We start from the raw sequence: 24,966 nt of genomic DNA, 5'->3' as shown, positions 1-24,966 counted from the left end.
CTCCTGGTCTGCTTTTTTCTTCCATGTTGTGTCTGAATGAATAACAGCACAGGCCTGGGCTGATTGACAGGAGAGCTGATATCGTCAGGATCTCTGACAAGTCGAAGCATCTCATCTGATGAGCCAGAGATAGCAAGCGAGATGAGCAAGAGAGGGCTGAAGCGGGGCGCCAGTTTTTCACGTGTCAGAAATGACACAGGACAGCACTTGACGAGGCCCCGTGCGCGGCGGGCGAACAGCGCTCCGTTCGGGCTGCTTTGATTACGAGAGTCTTTTGCTCCAATGTCTACAGCGCCCATATCACGGAGCAGGAGACGATTCCACCGCAACGCCACTAAGCTGATTATTATCAGCGAACAGAAGAGAGACAGACGCCTTGCACTAGTTCGGCCGGGGCCCGACGCCATCGTTTTAGCTTAAAGACCGCTACTGCCAGCCAATCTTCAAGTCTCGAAGGTGTGTCCTTGGCAAAGAACGGCAGAGACACACTCTGTTAGTAGCAGCGTACAACGGGCGACCTCGATCTTGACACAACACGGTTGGACTAATACGAAATGGCTGTCTTTTATTGGGATGTCGGACATGCTGTTGTGGTGTTCAGCCCAATCCGCTCGCTGTAGGATTTGACAACGGGGATAGTATTTGTTAGCTGTCTACTTTCACATATACTGTGCTGTGTTTGGCCGAATAGAAAACAGCCTTGGTTTATGAAGGATGTCCAACATATCTGCAGTGAGTTGATAGTGTCTGGGATACCGGTTGTGGAACATGACCTGTGATGATGCACTAAGTGAATGGACATGTTCGTCATGACGTGTAAACGTTTTGAAATGTTCACCACTTTGTTCAGAAGGTGTCTTACCCAGCTTGTGTTTGTCTGCATGTTATCCCTCCTGTCCCTCATTTCACCCTCCTTCTCCCTAACTACTTTGCATCCCGGTCCTCCTCCTTTCTCTCTCTCCCTTCTCCCTTGCTTCAGTATCCTCCATCTCTTCCTTCATCTCCTCCCTCTCCCCTTTTTGCACAGTTGGAGTTTTGATAATGTAATCCCATTGTCTATTACAAAGTATGTTGGGTAACTTTCATTTACCCATGTTATCCCTGTCAGGGAAAGAACATACTGTATTTGTTATGAAATAGCCATTACTCCTTGAGGGCTTTGAGAGGTCAGAGAACCAATTATCAGGGAGTCATGCAGGCCATGAATCAAAGGACTTATGACCCCTCAATTTCTCACAGTGACCCTCCTATTTAGGGGAAAGATGGTAGATCTGGACTGGCAACAGAAAAATCAACCAAGCCTTCACATGAGTGAATCGCACGTTACATTTAGAAATATACTGACTACCAGACCACCTTAATTATTGGTTTGCACTCCTGTCATTGCATAGAGGTCAAAACAAGCACCAGCCTTACCATCTTCATGGCTGACTGATATTGGAGACTTGATGCTCAGAATACTAAGCAAGTATCCACCCAGGCCTCAGGACATTAGACAGATACTACGCCAGGTTGGTTCTCAAAGGAGAGATGTCTGAATGTATTATAGTAAACAAAGAAACTCCTCGCTCAGCCAGCAATCAATCCCCGGGCAATGGATACGGGAGTTAAGGGCCACAAAACAAATGATTATCAAGTGAAGGAAAAGTGCCTTTGCCAATAATGTTAGTGAATAAGAGCAGAACCAATTAAGCAGAGTTTTATATGTTGAACAGTTTTGCCAAAGGTAAAGCACTTTAGCTGACCCACATTGGGTTTCTTCTACCCATTAAATGCCGTAATCATGGGTAATTGCAGGTGGATGCAGGACTATTATAGGAGGGTATTATGGGATGTATCTTAATTGGCGTGCTCCTATACCCATAACCCTGGCCCAATGAAAATAAGAACAAATAGTCCTCTTAGATGTGGGCAGGGTTACCAAGCATTGAAAACCCAGCGTAAAGGTCATCCCACCAAAACCTGCTGTCAGTCAAAATACATGCAAGACCTGTATCACGTAAACAGGTCTTTTGTCGAACAAAATATAATCATTTCTGTTTCAATCTTTATTCTTTTTCTACAGGAGTGCAAAGCAAACAAAAATGTGATTAAAGGAAAGGTTTCCACATTCAGTCCTATCTGACCGTGACTTCCTTGGCCTGGCTGGCAGGACTTGAGATTTCTCCCTCTCTTCTTGTTATTTTCTTCTCTGAGGTACACTGCCATTCAAAGGTTTGGGGTCACTTAGAAATATCCTTGTTTAAAAAAAATGTCCATGAAAATAACATTGAATTGCTCAGAAATACTGTGTAGCCATTGTTAATTTTGTAAATTACTATTTGTAGATGGAAACAGCTGATTTTCAAAAGAATATCTACGTACTGTAGGCATACAGAGGCACATTATCAGCAACCATCAGTCCTGTGTTCCAATGGTCCTGTGTTCTAATGATAAACTTGCTAATCCAAGTTTATCATTTTAAAAGGCTAATTGATCATTAGAAAACCCTTTTTCAATTATGTTAGCACTGCTGAAAACTGTTGTGCTGATTAAACAAGCAACAAAACTATTGGAGTATCTGGAGCATCAGCAATTGTGGGTTTGATTACAGGCTCAAAATGGCTCATCAGTCTATTCTTGTTCTGAGACATGAAGGCTATTCCGTGTGAGAAATTGCCAGGAAACTGAAGAGCTCATACAACGCTGTGTACTACTCTCTTCAGAGGACAGAGCAAACTGGTTCTAACCAGAATGGAAAGAGGAGTGGGAGGCCCCGATGGTGGTGAAGTGGGAGATTTGTACAGGGTAAAAGAGATCCTAAAGAAGGAAGGCTATCACTCCATTTTGCTTTGTCATGTCATACCATGTAGAAGGCCCTTGATTGGAGTCAGTCAAAAACACAACAATGACCCAAAGCACAGCTCCAAACTTTGCAATAAACTATTTAGGGAAGAGGATTTCCCTAAATAGTCACCGGATTTCAACCCTGTCAAGTTGTTTTGGGTGCAGCTTGAACGTATGGTACATAAGAAGTGCCCATCAAACCAATCCAACTTGTGGCAGGTGCTTCAGGAAGTATGGGGTGAAATCTCTTCAGATTACTTCAAACAAATTGGCAACTAGAATGCCAAAGGTCTAGGAGGCTGTAATTGCTACAAGTGGAGGATTCTTTGACGAAAGCAAAGTTTGGAGGACACAGTTATTATTTAAATTAAAAATAATTATTTCTAACCTTGTCAGTGACCATATTTCCTATTCATTCTGCTATCTTTCCTATTAAAACTAATTTCATGTATATTTTCATGGAAAACAAGGTACTGTATGTAGTATCTACAGTATGTGTGTTTGAAGAAAGAGTAGAAGGGAAAAATCACCACTTTGTTCATTGTGCTGTTACAGACTGACATGTCATAAAGCAAAGGCTAAGTGCGTTTACAGTGTTGAGAGTGAAAAATTGGGTCTGATGTTATAGAATCACAGTAATCTCAGAGGAAAAGAAGACTCCTGCCTCATTTATGGTTTGGTAACACTGCGACAATGCAACAGCTAGCCTTTTCCAGGTACAATGCATTCATTGCTTTTTTATTTGGCTTCCCTGGAAGTTTGGCAACAATATGTGGCCTATAACATTGTTAATTATCAATTATCGAGATAATTATCAATAATGTATTTAGAGAGTGTTTAAACAACCTACGTTTTCAACATTCAGTGATTCTGCTAAATTTGCACAGTCCATTAGCTTTCATGTTTGAGCAAGAGATTTAGACGAAATCCTTCGTTTTTAATGTGTTTTATCTAGGGCTTGTGACGGTGAGGTGACGGACAGCCACGTCATCTCCCGCTTTCCCGGGTTTACCTTTCATACACGAACACATCCCGGACTTGTCTCTGATGATCACCCACATCTGGTCCCAATCCGGTCGTTAGAATGCGTTTAAATGTTGCTCCTCTGCTCCCCTCATTTTTTCGGTCATTGTTGCTTATTGACGTTTGTTCATGTACGTGGTGAGTGTTCCCGCTTTGGTTCATCCCTTTTTGTGTTGTATGTTTTCGGTGCTCTGTGTTAATTTTGATTAAAAAACACATCATCGACTGCCACTCTGCCTGCGCATGGTTTCCTTCCTACCCACCCCCTATGCCAATCGTGACAGGGCTGTCAAATTGAACACATTCACACAGTGATGAGTGAATGTGCTTCTTGTGTTCTGTGGCGTGGTTATCCAATCATGTTTGTCAGTACTTGCAGGATTGAGCATGACCATCTCAGTCCTATCGGTTAATCATGGGAAGGAAAACTGCTTTGACATTTTCAGTTTTCAAATAATTTCATTTACTATCATGTGATTTTTCAACCAATTGTTGGGATTCCAAAACCAATCTCTTAACATACAAATGAGGAATATGTATGCTTCCTTAGTGTCATCATTATCCCTCAAAAGAGTCCACTATATTGAATACAGTGTCACTTAGACACACTCTATGTTCTGTTATGTACAATGTCAGAGTCAAAGAGATTTTCAATTAGATTTAAATCTAGAGATGAGCTTGTACAGCCTGGAAAACCCCCATAGTTCCTATGGCCGTACAGAATGTTTGAAGTCATTGCGCTGTATGATGAAGCTCTGTCCAATGCATTGTAGGGACTTGTTTCTACATTACCTGAGAAAAATGTTTCTTTACACTGCCAGTTTAATTTTGCTGGTGCCATTGAGCTGTTACATCATCAATAAAGACAAGTGAGCCAGTTCCAGTAATAGCCATACCTGCCTGAGCCATAGTACCCATCTTCCGAATGTAGTGGAATTGTCCAAACCAGTTTTTTCACTTCACTTTCTTGCCATCATTCAAGTGTGTGCTTATGTTTGTCTCGGCTGTACACAATAAAATGTTTGCAGAGCTTTGCAGGTCATTTTAAGGAAAGGAGGTAAAAAACTAGTGGTTTTCTCCTTTCAGTGTAACCGCTGTAATTTTGCTATTCAAGTTTTCTCTGAATTGCTGACATATCCACGAATACCTCCTACAGAGAATTCCTTATCTTTTTAAACTTTTTTTATTGAAAACTTTGTCCATATGTTGACATACACCAACAGAAGACCCCAAAGGCAAATGCAAGATATTGAAAGATTTTTTTATGCCTGCCGGAATAATATGACAAAACAATGACAAAAACAATAATATGACTAACCAAAAAAATAATAATAATAATACTGGAAAAACTCAGAATCTATACTTTAATCTCATGTAAATGTATAATCTCATATCCAAACTTTTGGAGTAGAGCAAAAAGTAAATCATTAATTTGATCTCTTTGCCTCTTCTTTTTACAAAACAGCACCCACCAGCTGAAGAGTCAATAGAGAAGTCAATAAGCATGATTACGGATGGGAAGGTTCATTTAGCAACCTAACAGGACGTGTGCCGATCTGGAACTCACAATGCAGAAGCTCCAGGTGTCTTTGCCGTTGAAGCTGTTGTTTGTGAAAGGAGGGTTGGAATGAAAAAAGCTCAATTGCTGCGGCCATTTAATGATATACTTGTGTCGATTGGGAAAATTACTTAATTATTCAATAACTAATTAGTGTATTTCTACACTCACCTAAAGGATTATTAGGAACACCATACTAATACTGTGTTTGACACCCTTTCGCCTTCAGAATTGCCTTAATTCTACGTGGCATTGATTCAACAAGGTGCTGAAAGCATTCTTTAGAAATGTTGGCCCATATTGATAGGATAGCATCTTGCAGTTGATGGAGATTTGTAGGATGCACATCCAGGGCACAAAGCTCCCGTTCCACCACATTCCAAAGATGCTCTATTGGGTTGAGATCTGGTGACTGTGGGGGCCATTTCAGTACATTGAACTCATTGTCATGTTCAAGAAACCAATTTGAAATGATTCGAGCTTTGTGACATGGTGCATTATCCTGCTAGAAGTAGCCATCAGAGGATGGACATGGTCATAAAGGGATGGACATGGTCATAAAGGGATGGACATGGTCAGAAACAATGCTCAGGTAGGCCGTGGCATTTAAACGATGCCCAATTGGGGCCTAAAGTGTGCCAAGAAAACACCCCCACACCATTACACCACCACCACCAGCCTGCACAGTGGTAACAAGGCATGATGGATCCATGTTCTCATTCTGTTTACGCCAAATTCTGACTCTACCATCTGAACAGAAATCGAGACTCATCAGACCAGGCAACATTCTTCCAGTCTTCAACTGTCCAATTTTGGTGAGCTCGTGCAAATTGTAGCCTCTTCTTCCTATTTGTAGTGGAGTGGTACCCGGTGGGGTCTTCTGCTGTTGTAGGCCATCCGCCTCAAGGTTGTGTGTGTTGCGGCTTCACAAATGCTTTGCTGCATACCTCGGTTGTAACGAGTGGTTATTTCAGTCAAAGTTGCTCTTCTATCAGCTTGAATCAGTCTGCCCATTCTCCTCTGACCTCTAGCATCAACAAGGCATTTTCGCCCACAGGACTGCCGCATACTGGATGTTTTTCCCTTTTCACACCATTTTCTGTAAACCCTAGAAATGGTTGTGCGTGAAAATCCCAGTAACTGAGCAGATTGTGAAATACTCAGACCGGACCGTCTGGCACCAACAACCATGCCACGCTCAAAATTGCTTAAATCACCTTTCTTTCCCATCCTGACATTCAGTTTGGAGTTCAGGAGATTGTCTTGACCAGGACCACACCCCTAAATGCATTGAAGCAACTGCCATGTGATTGGTTGATTAGATAACTGCATTAATGAGAAATTGAACAGGTGTTCCTAACAATCCTTTAGGTGAGTGTATATTAGTATAACAGTATTGGCTAATAATACTGCATTGCTATTTTATTACAGCATACTTTGCAGCTGAAATTGACTTTGATGGGTTTGATTTTGTGTGGGAAGAGTCTTTGGCACCATTAAATTATAATGAATCATGAATGAATTTGCTCTTGGTTTTTTCCAAATGTTCTTTAGTATTTTGGTTGTCAGTATGGGGTTGCATACTTGGGAAACATTTCAGTGAGCTTAGCTTGTCCTCAAATGGACTCATCCAGTGATGCATCAGCCTGTCATTAACATTACTGTATCTACCCCCAACCACTCTCACTGGTGGCAAACAGAAAGCTGCATTTTATAGGAACTGCTGTAATGCCATTTGCCTTTATTGTGAGTAATAAAACACACATTGGAACTGTTAGCATACTCTGGCATAGACTGGTTTTACAAGGGTCTGTATGTCAACGGTTGTCCTGTTCAACAGTTTTATTGAGTCAATATACTAAGATGTTTACCCTTGATGTGTTGCAGCTTGCTTCCATTTCCTCAGGCTGCGGCATCAGTAAAATCTTAAGTTGCCAAAAGTTTGTTTGAACATGGAGGCATGCGTTTCAGGCTGTGCTGCATTTCTACCTAGAGCTCAGGTTGTTCAAACAACGAGAGCACCAAACCTCTCTTCACCATCACTGAGTGGATGCCGATGGGACTGCTTGACAACACGTATCCAGCTGAAAAAGCCTTTTTAAAATTTTTGACAAGGAATTTGACACATCACATATATGCTTGGCGCAAACTGTGGTTATTATTTTGTTATTGTAATTGATTTTAGCCAATTCCGCATAGGACTAATTGTCTATAATACCTGAATACTCACAGCGGCTGGGACAAAGTCAAAGCTTCACTAGAATTCCCACTTGATTCTCCAGTGGGTAAACCATTTCTATACCTACAGCATTCAATGTCATGTTTATAAATGGTTTTTTTTCATTTATTTTTATTTAACATTCATGAATTAAATAATTTTAAAATGAGTCTGCTAATGAAAGAATTGCTCTGAAAAACCTCCTACACTGCATTGTGGAATTTCCTAAGTGATTCACGTAGATGGAAACTGGAGTGTCCTCTGTCTCAACCTTCACACTCCTTGACCCTGTGAGCAGTGATTTGCGTGTGATTCATCCGTAACTAAAGCACCCTCCAACTATAACGGCATGTGATCGGCATCGCACTAGTGCCAAACATGTCACTTACTCAGCTTTGTGGAGGACAGAGCCCAGCCTGTCAGCTCTACAATAGCGGAGGCTGTGTCTGTTCATTTATGAGGCTCTCAAATCGAATCAGCCTTTGAACGGTAATGCTATCAATCATATTCATAGTCAACTGGACAATGCTGCTTTTGGAACGTGAAAGGTGAAAGGTTAGAAAACGAAATACAGATGTGTCTGACTCCTCCCATCCAGACAGTGGAGATTGGTAGTGTTGCCTCTCTTTTGTTTGTTCTGCAGAGATGCAGCTTTATAATGCCTCCGTTGAGATCAATCGTGCTCCCAGACTTATTCTCAATTATTAATGGCTCCTCAGAATCTCTGCATGCATTATTCAGACATAAAGTCTAATTTTAACCAACCATCAGTAGCCATCATCAAAGTGGAATGTCCTACAGAGTAAAACAGCTCATGTAGAGAGGACGCCTTAATCAGATGAATGCCCAGCTTTATTTTTGGGACACAGTGCAAATTAGGTTTACATCCTGTGACAAAGCTCCAAACCAGATGCCATTGGGGAATCACAGGACGTGCGTGTCGGTGTGTGCACGTGCGTGTGCACGTGCGTGTGCCTGTTTGTGGTGCTATGATCTGGTAATCACGCTCCATGACCTCCTCTGGTTTGTTTCGACAAACGAAACAACTTCCTTTGTGTCACCTCCTCAGAGCTCCTGAGGGGTGAAGTGTGCAAAGTGATGTGTGGCGGGGCCAGGATTGTATGTGACTAGTGCCCTTCACTTCAGGGCGTGCTATTATGCAAATGGCCTAGTCGAGAGACATATTGCATCTGTGTTGGCCTGAGCTCCCAACCTGCTGAGGAGGGATTGAGGGAGGAGAAGAGAGGAGCTGGAGACAGAGAGAGAGAGGGAGATAAACATTATTCAGAGTAAATGAGGGTGAGACCTTGAGATATTCCTGGAATCTTAAATCTGAGGTTGCTCAGATTTACAGCTGTGTCTCTGTTTATCTGAAAAAGGCGGTGTGAGAATTTCATTCAGAAATAGGGGAATGAGTCTTTATGCGTTCAGTTAAAGGAATTGATAAAGCATGTGATACTCTGTGCAGTGTGTGTCATGCTAGGGACCATAACTGTATGTTTCAATGTGGTTTCATAGCCCATGGAGGTTTTTTTTACACCAAAATGTATGTTCCCATATAAATGAAAGAAGACTTGAGGAGATAAGGTTGTATTAGAAACCAGGTAGCTTGAATCTTGATTGGCCGAAAGCCTTGGCGTATTACAACTCTCCCCCATCTCGCCCACTGTTTTCTTTGGGAGGTTTAGTATAAACCACGTTAAACTGACCAGTGTGTACCCTTAAGGCTTCTCTGGGGTTGCTGGTATATTGCCAATATACCATGGCTAAGAGCTGTATTAAGACACACTGCATTGTGTGCTGTGCCTATAAACCACTCTTAGCTGTGGTATATTGGCTGTGTACCACACTCATTGTGTCTTATTGCTTAAATATGAACTTGCAAAAAACCGGGTCTAGGGCACATCCCAAGTTATGGCACACTACATTCTCGTGGGAGTCCACTTGCTGAGTATTTCAGTTTGAAGAGCAACATATCATTGCGTCAGTCGATAATTCCTGTGGCTGTTCCAGAAAAGATATGAAGAATGCTTATTCCCAGACCTGTGACGGGAGTGGACTGAGTGTTACTGACCGAGACCTGCTCCATTCTAGCGGAAGTTGGATGAGATTCTGGGCAGACTGAGACAAGATGGCTGGTCGTCTACTGCAGTGATTTGGCTTTGTGTTGCTTAATAAACTATATCTAGACTGCCTTATGTATAAAATTTGGACATCTGGACTCTGACGAGGGGCCAGTAAAAGCTGCGGCGAAAGTATACATCTCTCATTTCAAGCCCTGGGCCACCTCTGTGCTCGTCTCTCTGGACATGGATTGTTTCAGTGATTATTTATGAAAGGGCGTATCCCTCTCACTTTCTGTTTGTTTGAAAAGCTTCTATTGAGACACTTTCTTAATGATGCTTTCCATGATTTCTGGCTACTGGTTGTGCTGCTTTTGAGCCAAAAAGTGTCCCTGAAAATGGTGTGCTATGTCAAGTACTCGCTGTCAAACTTGGAATTTCATGGCCAAATGAGGTATGATAGAGGTTCCTCATTCTAAATAACACAAGCATAAACAACATATTTGGGAGTAAACGCAAATGGGAGTTTTGTTAATCACAAACGTCCCAGACTAATGTACATCTTTAATATGAGCAAAGTAAAACCCATTATCTACAGTATCTATAGTACTGCCTCTTGACTGGCCTCCTTGGTGACATTGAGAATGTCTATTCCTCTCATCTAGCACACTGACCACAATCTGACCCCCAGCTTTCCCATCATGCAATCCAATCAGAGACCTACAATCACTGGCCTATGAAATAACAGGTCTAAGGTGGAGTGGGTGAAGAAAGCAATATGGTTGTGGTGTTCTGGATTTTATTGGTGCCCGGAGCAGGAATATCTGGAATACTGATGTATCACTGCCTGCAATTAGCTTTCCTTCTACTGATTTATATTATACCTAATTCCCTGAATCGTTATATTAAGTGCTGCATTTTCAATCATCTAATTAACAGTTTATTTTTGGTTATTTTCGTTTTAGAATGTTATTGTAGCCGTGGGCAGAGCCATGTGTTTGACTCTAATCCTGAGATGTCTCTTAAACCACATTTTACCTACACTACGGATATAAGATTTATAACATTGAGTTGATGTGTACCTGTTTCTCTGGTTGTGTCTCTTCCTCTGACCCATTTCCTTGAGCAATGCACCACACTAGACGCCAAACTAACACCTGTTTCCTCTATACATGAAGATTATTTTTTTTGTTTTCTCAATCTTTTTCTCCTCTGTCTCAGTGCTGGCTCATTTCCCCTAGCAAAAATCTGGTGTATCTCTCCAGATCTTGAGGGAATGGACACGAATATACATGTTTCCTTCACGGATTGTGCGTTACCTGTTGTTCCCTTTCTCAAAAAAAAGATCACCAATTTGCAGGAAATATATTTGATTGGCTGCAACCAATTAACCAATATATTGTTGCGGGTCGTCACGTGTTATTTGAAGTGAGTGATGTAATACACAATTAGATGACTTGGTACACAGAAATCATAGGAGCCCAACTTTCACAACTATTAGCTAAATTAAAAGCCTATTTCAAAAAACGTGTTTCATAAACTTCCCTCCTTTTTTTCTTTTGCAGCTTGTTGGGTTTATCTATGCCTGTTACGTGGTGAAGCTAATTTCAGAAGAGGAAGATAGCTGTGAGTATTGCCTTTCAATGATCTACATCTAAGTGGATGGTTTCTATAGTCACACATTTATATGGCTATATAATTTCTCTTTGTTTATAATAAAGGTAACTCAGACCATTTACAAAGGCTCATTTTAGCTTGTGCCTTAGTAAAACACAATTTCCTCATAAGCTTTACCTGGTCAATCACCAATTAACCATGTTTAGTTTCACTAAAGAGCCATTGTCTTGGACCTGTTCCATGGTTTATATAAACCTAATCTGTTTACAGGTATTTACAGTAGATACAGTGTGTCGGGCTGAAGGCTGAGTACTTTATTTACTGTAATTGCTGAGCTTTGCCGTGTACATGTGAATTCATCTTCTGGCTAGATCTTTAGATTTAGCTATGTTTATTGCTCCAGCAAACATTTGGATTTAAAAGATTGCTTATATTGATCCCTGGCCCACCAACTTGGGATTCTAGCTTTAATGGAAAGTGTGGGAAATGGCCCCATTTGTTAAGTTCAGAAACCATTGCAGCACAGACCCAGTCCAATTAACTTGCTTCAAGATACATTCATTATTCTTTTTGGCCACTGCCTCATTTTACAAGATTAGAAAGTGCAAGTTATTTTGGGACTGGAATTAGTTTTTGTATTATTGTCATTTATAATTAATATTGATTGCTCAACGACATCCTTGTTACCAGTCTTGCTTTGGAATCATAGTATGTGCTGAAAAGAATGCTTTTGCCATTTAATGTGGCATGCTCGATCAATACCATTTTGCTTCTAGCCATCTTTCTCACATTCTCTCCATTTGCAACATTCATCACCAAGCAACAGCCATAAAGAGAAAAAAAGAACAGGAGAGATAGAGAGATAAATGCGGGGGTATATTATTATACGCTCAACACGCTTTCTCTGTCATTTCAGAAATGTTTTCACTATATTACATATAGTTTCTTAAAGGCATTTGTTTAAATATTATGAATGGTTGGTACATCACAGCTTTATTAAGATTCCTCACCTCCCCAAGCTCCTGGGACGCTGCACAATATTGTGCATGATGTTGTGTTCAAGGGCATCTGAAACGATATCAAGTCAAGACCAAAACCATGGTGGGGGGTGTAAGTCCAGTTGAAGACTATGATTATACTGTAAATGTATCAGAGCCCCCATAATATGACATCCGATTCTACAGCATGTTCGTGGTAATATTTCAGAAGAAATTACTGATTATTTCCTCATCAGTATGCCGCCGGTAGATGGTGCGAGATTAAATTGGCGAACAGACTAATTGAGTCTTTCCTCTGATTTACAATCAGGCTGAATTGGCTGTGTTTACACAGGCAACCCAAATCAGGTCTTATTTATTGTTCTTTTGACCAATCAAGTAAATGTGACCATGTGATTGGTCAAACAGACAATTAGGGGGGAAAATATCAAGATTGTTTTGCTTGTATTGACGCAGCACTCTGTGACTAATTACCCCAAACTCACAGTGTCCTCCGTTCCAAACGAATCCCTGACATAATCTCGAGCAGAGAATCATTTATTTTCTCAAAATATGTGCCGTCATTGGCAGGAGAAGCCGGAGCGCCCAGTGGCTGGCAGCAGGGTGCCAGTTACCGTGTCAACCTGACATAGTTTTGCTAGAATGATCTGGATAGTCGTGGGCTGGTGATTACATTTCTGGTCCTTACCATCCAAGATCCAGTCAAGACCAAGCAGGAATGTACCCGATTGTGTCCTGGACCCGTGTTAAGAACTCCAAGACTGCATTATACCTGACTGCGAGCTAGTGTGACTGCTTCAAAACGTGCAGTAAGCCAGGCTCCCCAATTGTTCCCTGTGCTGATTCTTCCTAAGACAAGGTGTGATTATAACTGCAGCCTCAGATACCACTGTGTGATCGCCATATTAATGCTGCCCGTAACACATTCAAAAGAGCGTCAGTACATTGTCTACAGGAGCTATTGTCGGAGATATTACTTTGAGATTCAGTGTGTGTGCTGGGGTCGCTACCTCAGGCTACAAAAAGATTGAGTCAAATAAGTGATGCAGCACTTAGCAGGCTATTTCCTCTAGGTTTAGGCATGGGAATTTGAGAATAAAAATGCATCGCTTGTCCTGGCCCTGTTGAGATCTCTGTGAGGGAACCAGCGGGCAGGCCTGAGCGCTGAACCATGACCACACAACTGAACGTGAGTCTCCCCGCTACCTGAGATTGCTTATCAGACCGTGGCACGCACTCCCTTCCTCTCTCTCCGAAGAACATTCCCAGACATGGCTTTTCCATCTTTAGAGCCCAAGTGTCTCCGTCAACACCGTCCTCTCTGCACAGAATGAGGGGGGCCTAAATCTGAATTAGAGCCCATGGGGGAGAATTAAAGATTTCCCTCATGCATAATAATGACAAAAAGTCATCTTGGACCAAATCAAAAGCAGGTTCTATTTAGATTAGTACCTCCCAACCTATTTCGGTTACTGTAGCACCAACTGAATTTTGCTTTGCCTGGACCGTCCCTGAAGTACCCACCTTGTTCATTTTATCTGTAAGCCAATGGCCTTTTCAAGTACCCCCAGTGGACAACCCAAGTACCCCAGGTTGGGAAGCACTGATTTAGACAATGTGCCATTCAGGGGGAATGTCTTGCTCTTATAGCATTTGACAGTCTCATCGATGTATTTCACAGTTGGAATTGGAACTACCTGCAGAAAGCCAGAGAAGGATGAAAATATATGTGCAGTGGGACATGGTGACAGTATTCATTTCCGTCATCGAGCCGTGGCAATAGTCGGTTGCGTTGTCCAGCTCAGGGGACTGCTGAGAGACTTGGCTTAATTTGGCCAAACACTGAGGAATAATATTGTCCAACAGCGTCCATATCCTCCAGTGGAAGACAATAATATTGATGGTTTGATCCCTGAGGCATGAGGAAACCCTAATCCGGGAGCCGTATTGGTCATTATAGCTCTAATTAATATAGTACGTGAAGCACCTAAGCGAAGGTAATGAACAGCTAAAACCAATCAACACGCTCACTCCGTAATTACAGCTACTATCAAGGGTAATGTCCCTGGGTCCATCTAAGAAAAGACTATGTGAAAGGATTTTGCCTCCAAGAGGAAACTATACAGAAATTGAGGGAAGGAGAGTGAGGGAGAATTAAAATTCAAGTAAGTAATGTGTAAGGCACAGGCTACAAATACTTGTATTAAAAAAATGTAAAGTATTCAGTACAGTTTCCTCTGTGGGATTTATATCCAGTTCAGTGTAATTGGAAGATAAATCCCATTAGCCCACGGCTGCATTCAGTTTGTCAGTCCTTTTTCGTGCCACATGTTTTAAGTTCTCAAGACAAAGACTTTTGAAGATATAGCTATCAAACCTTTCAATACAGTGTATTTTATAAGGCTTACCAAATGAAATACTATCATTGTGTCTATATCTATGGGGTACGGGTGGCTGTGAGTCTCTTTATGCAGAATACTAATGGTTTTTCATAAGCATGTTTAACCTAATTCGCCAGCAAGCCTTTAAAGGCGCAGTGCATGTCTTGATGTCTTCACAAGATAGCCCTAATGCACAAGACTAGTGTTACAAGAGAACATTGGTTGTGGTATTATTACCCAGAATGTTGGTTATTCCAGAGAATAATTAAGACGGGGAACATTTCTTTTCACAATGCCCTCAATGATTATTATAATTGTATAATTATAACAAATTGACTGTTATGACAATGGAATGGATGCATTTATTTTAGATGATTAATACATTTAATGTCCTAGCAATAACATACAACACTGATTACTACACTTTGCCTAAAATACAATTGGCTATAGTGTCAGAAACCTTCATATTTGAATTGAGGAATCAAAATAATTATCCCTGCAATGAGTTCTGTAATGAGAACTAATATCCTAAATGCAATGGATGTGAGTTTAGCAGTGCACATGCACTTTTAGGCTATGTATGAGAAACTTATCTTTTAATTTCCTTATTAGCTCAGAATTCAGCTCTGCAACATATTAACGGCAGGGGTTTAGTTAAATAGGCACATTATATTTTTTGATGTTCATTTAATTGGCTCAAAATGTAGGCTATAAACAAAAGCATTCACTGTGAAAGTTGATGTATACATATATACGCTTTGCGCAGAAAATTGTTTGAAGTCAAAATGTTTCTAATCAGTTGTTTTCTTGCACAGTGAGTAACACGTCAAACTCTGACATTTATCTCAACAAGATCAGTCAATTGGTTGCATTTTGTGGACTCAACAAACTTCAAGAGTCAACGCCTAAATTATTTGAATTACCTAACTGTATTCTTGGTCAGAGCACATTGCTTGCTCTGACCAAGAACAATGGAGGCCCTGCTCTACGTCCTCCATTGTACGTCCTCCATTGTACGTCCTCCATTGAAAGCAGTGATTTTCCCCTGTACAATACATCTCTGGGCCTTCCTATCTGAATGTTCTTTTTTGTATAACTCCCACATGGCCAGACTGAGCATTTCAAGGGCTTAAGCTGCCTTCTGTAAAAAAAAACATATTTAATGCTACATTACACACACATTATTTCCTGTATCAAAAATAAAATATAAAATCACCTTTTTCACTATACACGGTGCTTGTGGGCTACATATTAGCTTTTATACTTGCAGTATAACGCTTACCATTGTGCTGAGACCAGATTTACTAACTAAACACTGACTTTTGTTTTATCCTTGACGCATCTCCAGATCAGCTTTTAAACTGGTCACTTTCTACCTCTGCAGGTCCACTGATAAGCCTGTTCAGAGTCCACAGGTTAGTGCCCACAGCGAGGGCCAACAAAGATATTGACCTTTCTGGTGAACATCTTATAAATGTACCATCAGAATGATGATAATGAAAAAACCTACACTGCCTCCAATTCGTGGCGTTAGTGAGCGGACCTCCTGAGTCAATTCTGTTTCATCTCAGTGTTGAGTTGGTCTTAGAGACAGACTTGGGTGCATGAAGACACTGGATCGTTATCTGAGGCTTTAAAACCTTCCCGTGTTTGTGTTGGCCGTAGATATCCAGCCTGCTGAGGCTTGAAAGGGCTCAATGGCCTCTGTGGAGGGCTGGGTGCGGTAATCCTGTCCAGTTTGTAATTCTGTGTGATCCGCTAATCCAACAGGCCGTGTTCATGAGCGTCGCTCCATCGCGGATATCGCCCCGAGCAGCCCTTAGATGATTTCGGACTCCGATCATCCACTGCTTGGGATTATCACAAAGACACAAGCAGGCAGGCACTTCTTCAGGGACACACTCATACCTTTGTTTGATCTGACGGTAACCAGATGTCCACTTTCTCTCTTTGTCCCCAGTTGATTTTATAGGAGGGTTTGACTCCTACGGGTATCAGGGGCCTCAGAAGACCTCTCATTTGCAACTACAACCGATGTACATGTAAGTGCAGCCCTCTTCACGCTCGCTGATGTCTCTGAAATGTTGTCTCCTCACTGGCTTTGCCACGTTTTGTCTGGGAACCATGTTTTCACGGTTCTCGCTCAACATTCTACAAAATTAGGTAGGATAAATAAGATTAGTCTGTGCGAAGGCCTTTTTATGCCAGGCAAAGAGAAGACTCGTAGACAACTAATGCTGCTGTTGATGCAGCTTTGGGGATAGCTTGGGGTGGACATCAAGGCAGGGGCTGTTTGTATCATGACTCCCAAAGGTTAGGATTATCTTAAGGACGAGATTAGAAGAACACGGGAAGGGATGTTCATGCTTTAGGATTCATCAAAGGATTTCCCTTATTGACACTGAATGGATCAGAGATATTATTTTATAATCCTGTGTACAGTGCAGGCCAGTCAACACGTCATGAAAGGGAATAAACTGGACAGTAATCCACTCTGTGTAAAGAGTTATACTCAAAAGGTAATCTCATACCTGTTGTAGATGTAATGTCTGGGATTATGCGCATGCTCAAATGATACGGTTTAGAATGCAACAAGCCATATCACCGTGCTGGTTAAATGGATATTGTTATTATAACCTTATTCTTCTTTCTAAAAACACTTTTCGATTCACACTGGGCATATAAACTCACGAGGCATATAAACTCACTGAAAATTTAGTTTTCCTGGTAGCTCTCTGTCAAATTATTGGCGTGGCTGATGATATTAGAATTGCTTTGGTGCCCAGTGTGAGATTTTTTTTGCTTCCCAACCACCACATTTTTTCTTATTCTGTTTATGGGCCTGGACGTACCTACAGAACCAGACACTCTATGGCAATGCTCATTCCCCTCCAATACACATGAAGGAAGATACTGTCTTTAGTCTTCAGTAGCCGCAAGAAGTATCTGTCAAAAAGTCCTAAGTAATTTCAGAATGTGACATGTGACAATTTGCGTGCAGCATTTTTGTCAGTATACACTATAGCTGGCATCAATTCTGGTTCAGTGAACTAAAACTATTGTAGTGTAAAAACGCTCAAAGTCAACATTTATTCCCATTTCTCAAGGTGTCACAAGGCCATTATCTGAATATGCAAAGGGCCAAAGCGTTGTTGAAGGCCTGGCGAGCCAGATGTGCCCCACACTGGCAAGACCATAGCAGCCTGTGAATGCCCTGCCTGCCAGCATCTCTCGGTGGAACTCGGACTCCACAAGCAGACCCAGCTTGCCCTTTGATCTTTAACAGCAGAAAGGGGAGAGAAACTGGGAAATTGTTTTCACACATGAACAAAAGCATTATTGGTAATGAAATGCTTGGTTTCCAAAAACGTACTCGACAGCGCAGGCATAAGTAATACAGTTGAATACAAAATTTAACAAACACAGTATGTAAAAATAAGTCTAGACAAGTAGCTAATAAAATAGGTAAGTGGCAATAATGTCACTGTTAAACTAGCATTAAGCGGCGTTAAGCAGAACAGGATGCTGACATCTCTGCTGGTGGGAAGTGGGGTACAGGGAGGAGAGGGGGGTTCTGCATTAGCATCTTGCTCAGCCCAGTGTCTGTGTATGGTTATTCTAGGAAACATCCGTGGACGGTTAGTTTTAAATCTGACCTGCTGGTCCATTTGAGATCTGCCGGTTGATCAAAATCCTTTGCCGGAGGGGCGTTCACACATACGGCAGGATAGAGGATGCATGCCTATATTTTTCTTTTAGCGCCGATGATGGCTTCCGCCATTTAAAGTATTCAAATGGGTGAAAGGCCATGCGGGGGGGAGTCAGATTCAAATGCTGGATCCTTTTGTGGCTACAAGAGGCCTCTCTCTTACTCTGTGAGGTTAGGCTTAAAGTCAATACTGTGCCTCACTCCCTCAGAAACGTAGCTTTTCTACTGATTGATGAGTAGATCCGCTATACCTATTTGGCAATATATTTAAGAGTTAACAAGATAATTCCGGGGCATGTCACTTTGCTGCCAACACATCCCACAAGAGCTATAATTACATCTGAATAAGTTACTGTGTTGCTCAGAGAAAGCGTATTATTGTCGGTTAGTCAGCATGAAACACAAGGCAAAGTATGGATTCAAGGGACTTGATATTTGTAACACAAGAGATTGAAGCAAAACAAAAATCCCATTAAGAGCTATTCTGTGGTTTTATGACACCCAATAGGGAAGACAATAGAGATGATGAATCATGGACATCAAGACAACGTTGTTGTAGATGCTCCGCACACAATCTTCAATAGTCAATCAGTCTTCACAGCTGATGCCCATTAACACTTGTTATTTTTTTGTTGTGACAACTAAACCACAAAGGTCTTTAGAGAATAAAGTGGTAGGTGTAATCATTCTTGCTTTGTTTTTTTTCCCACCTGGAAATACCACATGAATTTCCATATATTTGAATGTATCAGTGGTGTCCTGGATTATTAACACTGACTGTTTTTCCTTTTTCTTTTCCCAGGTCAAAGTAACAAGGACAGCTGCCTTATAAACCAGACACAGAGCTACCGTTCTAACATGTTGTCTCATTTTGTAAATGTCTTAAAATAATAGTGTCTTACGAACTGTGTGGAGAACATGGTATTTGACACTTTAACCTCAAAAGACTCAAGAACAACACAGTGGATTTCCTTTGTTTCTCTACCCAGCCCATTTGCTTAGTGGTGGAGCCACGGTCTGGGCCTGGACCAGAAGCTAAGCAGGTGCAAGAGTGCCCTCCTGTGGCAATATTGACCTTACGGGACACATAACTCTCCTTCATGCTTGTTCTTCGTCGAAGTAAAAAGCACTGATACCCCTCGACGGTGTTCAAGTTGAATAAGAATCGAGACTAAGCGAAACTGTTGTACTTTGTGCCAAGTTCTGAGAGCACTAGTTAATTAGTGAAGCGTCAGTGTCAACATGCTCTATCTTGACTAGAAATGCTTTAGGAATGTTGAGTCATTTATAAATATGGCTTTAGTCATCTGAAGTAGTCCCATAGGCCCCTTCTAGAGAGTTGATTTTAATAAATTTACATGTGGAACAATGTGTTTACAATACATACCCTTTGGTAATTGAGAATCCATCTTGAGTTGGGCAGTTCCACGGGACAAAACTTTGATGAAATGGAAAATGCAGCTAGTTGCTATTTCTTGCAGTGGATGTATGACTTGAAAGTGCCAAGAACAACATTTAAAATTTTTGGAGCTCATCTCGGGGATATCAGTTCAATAGTTCATCCATATTTGTTTGCATGAGGTGTCAAAATCTGTTGCATATTTAATCTCTGAAAGCATTGGACAATATCCCAGACTAAGTAGAGGTACCAGTTGGCCTTTCTGCAGCTGTCTTTGTAAGGTTATGTGAATATTGTGCTTTTCTAAGACAGTGTGGAGTCTTGAGTCTAATGACAGAGAAAACAAAATGTAACTTCTTTCAATTCTAGAAATTTTTTGACATGTGACAGTGTTTACTCTTTTATAGTTGACTAATAATTTATTATGTTGTGTATACGTGGGCCTTTCAATCTCCTAACTGTACAAAGTGTCAAGGGAAACCTTGGGAATAATATATTGCTAATAGTGTGGTGTGAGCAGTAGAAGGAGGTGTGTGGTAGAGTTTGTGCTTTGGCTGAAACGTTGTGCTTTTGTGTACTGGACAGCGAGGGAACCCCCCCAGACCAACCAGGACCGACTCAGATTTCTCGGTATCATAGCATCTTCATACTGCAACTCTTCTACTGCAAAAAAGTTTGTATATCACCCACTGGGCATAAGTCTATTGTTGACATCATGAGAAATGTGTTTCATTTTTCAGGGAGGTGAACCTGTGGACTTTCTTGTAAATTAGGTAATAATGACAGGCCTTCCAAATCACTGACTATTGAAAGGAAGTGTTTTGTTAAACCTTTGTGATCTAGGATTTCATCTTAAGTAAATACCAACTCAATGAGGCATATGCCTAAAATCCCCCTGTAAACTCAGTAACGCTTACTACTGTGTTGAAACATCACCAAATGATGACTGAATAAAGAACATCTGAAGACAGAGCATAAGCGTTAACCTCTTCATAACAATTTTCTGGGACTGTGTAATATTGGTATTCAACTGTGTAAAAGCAATACGATCCAATAACATCGCTGGTGCGCGTCATTGCATTTTTTGTGTCAAGTGACACCTCTTCAAGCTAGTTTTGTTTTTTAACCAGTATGTTTTAATGAGTGAATGCTAGGTCACTGGTGACAATCATCCAGTCTAAAGTGTGAATGAACACTGCTACTGCAGCAATCTTCCAAGAACCCTTCATTTACAGAGATTCACAGTTGTAAATATAATCATATATTCTCAACCAGTGAAAACATTTTTGACCGGTTGTATAGATCTGATTGACAACTAAAATAATTTGATTGCTTCTGGCAGGCAATACAGTATTTGATGTTCATACAGTGTACATTCAAAGGGACCCATGTAGAATACTGCAGATTTTCCTGAATACACCATATGTTGTTTTGCTTGGGTTTAGTGCTGACCTCTTCAATAGATTTAGCAATTTTCTATTTATGTTATTTTCAGAATGACTGTAAATAAAATAAACTGTGGAAAAGGCCGTTCATTTTTCTCAATTGTTTTCTGAGTTCTCAAATTTCCTGCCACATCAGATGTAATCATCCTGCTATCTAATCTCCTACCTAAACATTGAGATGTGGTGATTAAACAACTGTTTTATGCCTAGCAATGGTCTGTACCCCTGAAGCTATCATTAATACAAATGTCTTATGGTATGTGTGGTCATTTCCAGATAATGCCCATTCATCTTCAACTTTGCAGACATAACAGACTAACCTGATGCTGTATAATTTTGCTAAAAACTCCACTCAATAGCCTGTTTCTTTTAAAACGAATATACCAAGTATAATGCTCTGGCTGGAGGCAACTGATTACAGCACTCACAGCAATCACATGCAGAGACCTATGTTTGTAAGATGTTCCTCTCTTATACAGATGCTGAGGAAAGTCTCTTTATAAGCAGTGAAGATCATTGCTACCTTCTATGATAACCAAAATCCTCTGTCTGAACAGAAAATACTCAGTCACCACAATGGAAATGTGATATTTAACCAATGATGGGGAAATTGGAACAGAATTCTGTTCTTATATAATACAGGCGCTGAGCTGTGCTCGGGGAGAAATCAGTGCTTGACACAGTTGCATGGGTATTGTGCCAAAATAAATACCAATTATGCAGGGGAGATTGTGTACTTGTAAACCTATGGATATTGTTCAGAATCGCGACATATTATGATTTTTCAACGCCGATAACAATACCGATTATAGGGAGACCACAAAAACCGATACCTTAATTGGCTGATTTAAAAATATATATATATTAACAATTACAACAATACTGGAACACTTTTAGTGTAACTGGGTAATATAAAACATAAATAAAATCTATTTAGTCTCAAATAAATAATGAACTAGACCTATGTTCAATTTGGTTTACATAAAGCAAATTAGAAGGCAAAAATAAGCAAAAATCGGTGCCACGTCCATTTGTGCCAAAACAAAGTCTATGGCTTTGCAGGTTCAGGGTGGAAATACCGTATTTCACAGAACGTGTGGCAACCGTATATTGATTTACCACTGCGCAACATTTAATATGAAATAACCATGTAACATTCCGGTGAGTTAATTACTGTATTCGTGATGAAAGAAATGTTCTTCACAGCGCTTGCTACGAGCCAAGCGGCCCAGTGATATTGCGTTGTGCAGAAAGCCCATGCCTTCAATGCCATCCTGCAAACACTGCTGCATATGACTCTGCTTGCACAGCACTTCAGAGAAGTGACTCAAATCAAAATGAAATCAATCACATTTGTTAAGAAAGACCCTTTTATATCAGCAGTTGTCACAGAGTGCCTTTACAAAATACCCAGCCTGAGACCCCATGGAGCAAGCAACAACGTTGTCTGTACTTCATAGTTATCGCCTGCTAATATGAATGTCTTTGAGTTTAATGTGCACGTTTAAAAACATTTTACTTAGGCACCGAGTATTGGTTTTCAAAATGGCATCCTAGTTTATGGTTAGATAATTTGTGCAATGATTGTGCTTTGTTCGTGAATGCACTTTCTTAAATCAGCACCAGTTGGCGAAGTTGATGTAGGCTGTGATTTGATGATACATTAACAGGCAGCGCCTTTATAGGGAACACAGTAGGCCTACTGGCCTATTAACTGTAACCATTAACTGTATCAACCATGTATAGATAACTAGTGATTATGTGATGCTTGAAAGACACATTGCAATCTAGAAGTTCTATGAATGCTCACTTTTCCTCTAAATTCAATGTCAAACATCTATCAATATTCCCAGCCGTCTCTTCATGGGAAAATGCTGAGTATTTGGCGGCAGGATAAAACTGCAGCCGGGCTCCACAAGCTGACCTATGAGGTGCTTTCATGCCACAAATAAATGTATATAAGTCCTGGGAGATCAGTCGATTTTAGATAATGATGAATAAGGCAACAATGAACAGGGACAGAGTAAAGGCGCGTCTATGTTGATCAGTGCTGAGAACATCAGGGACGTGGTAGAGCTCTTTTTCTGATGACAGGCATTTCTGGCCATTGGTGTCTGTCTACTATTTATCAAAATGTCTGTCAGGGCTACAGAACCAATTAGCAGTTGAGAACTGTTGATTGATCATTGTAGCCTACCATCAATGCGACTTTTCCGTGTAACAGTTGCCACTGTCAATGCAAGTCATTGCTTTCATCACTGAGTTCAATGTTAAAGTAACATACTTAATATCATAAAATAAAATTTAACATTAACAACGTTATAGACAGGTTAATACATAATAAACTGTTCGTATTGATAAACATATCATCTGTTTATTAGTCTCAATGTGTGTGTATGTGTGTGGGTGTGGGTGTGTGTGTGTATGTAGGCTAACAGTTGCTTGTGCTAGTTGAATTCTTCCCTTATCTGTACTGTATATGAAGCAAACATTAACAGATCCCATTTATCTTGGGGGAATGTCAACATAGCCAACTGTAAGCATTATTGATAAACACATGCTCCTTAGCCGTGGTCTCCGTTTATGATTGCAGTTAAGCCCAAATCCCTTCAAAATATCACGGGACAATATATGAATGTCTTGTTGTTTTTCCACATTCATTGATTTTCCTGCAATATTCATTTTGTCTCAGATAAAAATCTCAAATGTAAATGGCCACGTTGTGATGTTCAGTTAGACTCTGCTACCCTCTACGGTTGACGGCTGGTGTTGTTTTCAGTGTGTCACAAAAGAAAACCACTGACAACATTTAAGAATTCCGAGAAACCGTTGATTAATAGCCTACTAACAAAAATGCGCTGTGGGCTTAATGGCAAATACATAGGCTACTTTGAAGCAATTGGCTGTAAAAGCAAATGCCTGATGACAATTTAATTTACAGACTCTTGGAATTGGCAATGTAGATATTCGTGATCAGGAATTTAACTGGGACAGCTTTTCAAGTCACCAGCAGCATGACTCGCATCCCACCTGCATTACTAGCCTAGTCTTAACAGCCGAAACATTACGAAACGTATGCCTATATGCCTATATTACGAAACGTATGCCTTAAATAAGTTTTAATACACCACAATGTAATATAATGTATTATTGAATTGATCCGACATTCTCTCGTTGACTTATCGCTTCTTTAATAATTGTCGTTGACTGATTGGGAGACGGGATTAACTTTTCGCTTCGCATCATCCTCGGAAGCCGCTGACGTTTCCTTTATGCGGTTGGTTAGTTCAGTTATATTCAAAGTCGGGATCGCGACCTACAGTTGCATGACAGGGGCTTCTGCAGGTTTTGTGTGTGTGCGTGTGGTTGTGTGTGTGTGTGTGTGTGTGTGTGTGTGTGTGTGTGAGAGAGAGAGAGAGAGAGAGAGAGAGCGAGAGAGGGGAAGGGTTCAACAATTGAGATATCATTTTATAGTAGCCTATGGAATAAAATACAAATGGTCAGTGCCGGTGGTTCTGTAGGAGCATATACAATGTTTTGGATAAATGTTTAGAAATATTAACACATCCACACAAAATATAAATACATATAGTCTACTTTTTATTTATTGTTTACTTTTTAACAGTGGTGCAATAAAATTAATTCAGGGTTATTACTCGAAATAAATGTGTGGTTTTATTGGATTTTGGGTGGGAGAGGTAGGGTTGCGAGAAAATGGTAGAAAAAGTT

The 24,966-nt window shown here is 40.7% G+C and overlaps 1 protein-coding gene across 1 annotated transcript in view; it reads left to right on the top strand.

The window, feature by feature from the left end:
• The window catches only part of nkain2 (sodium/potassium transporting ATPase interacting 2), a 126,904-nt gene extending 105,583 nt beyond the window's left edge, over nt 1–21,321 (top strand). The window contains exons 5-7 of the mRNA XM_010882969.3: nt 11,254–11,314; nt 16,645–16,726; nt 19,196–21,321. Of these exons, the coding sequence (XP_010881271.1) occupies nt 11,254–11,314; nt 16,645–16,726; nt 19,196–19,205 (153 nt within the window). The 3' untranslated portion in view covers nt 19,206–21,321. The remainder of the gene's footprint in view (nt 1–11,253; nt 11,315–16,644; nt 16,727–19,195) is intronic.
• Nucleotides 21,322–24,966: the final 3,645 nt, after the last annotated feature.

Source organism: Esox lucius, chromosome 18, assembly GCF_011004845.1.
Source record: "Esox lucius isolate fEsoLuc1 chromosome 18, fEsoLuc1.pri, whole genome shotgun sequence".
NCBI classification, from domain to species: Eukaryota; Metazoa; Chordata; class Actinopteri; order Esociformes; family Esocidae; genus Esox; species Esox lucius.
This window is presented reverse-complemented; position numbering and strand designations above follow the sequence as displayed.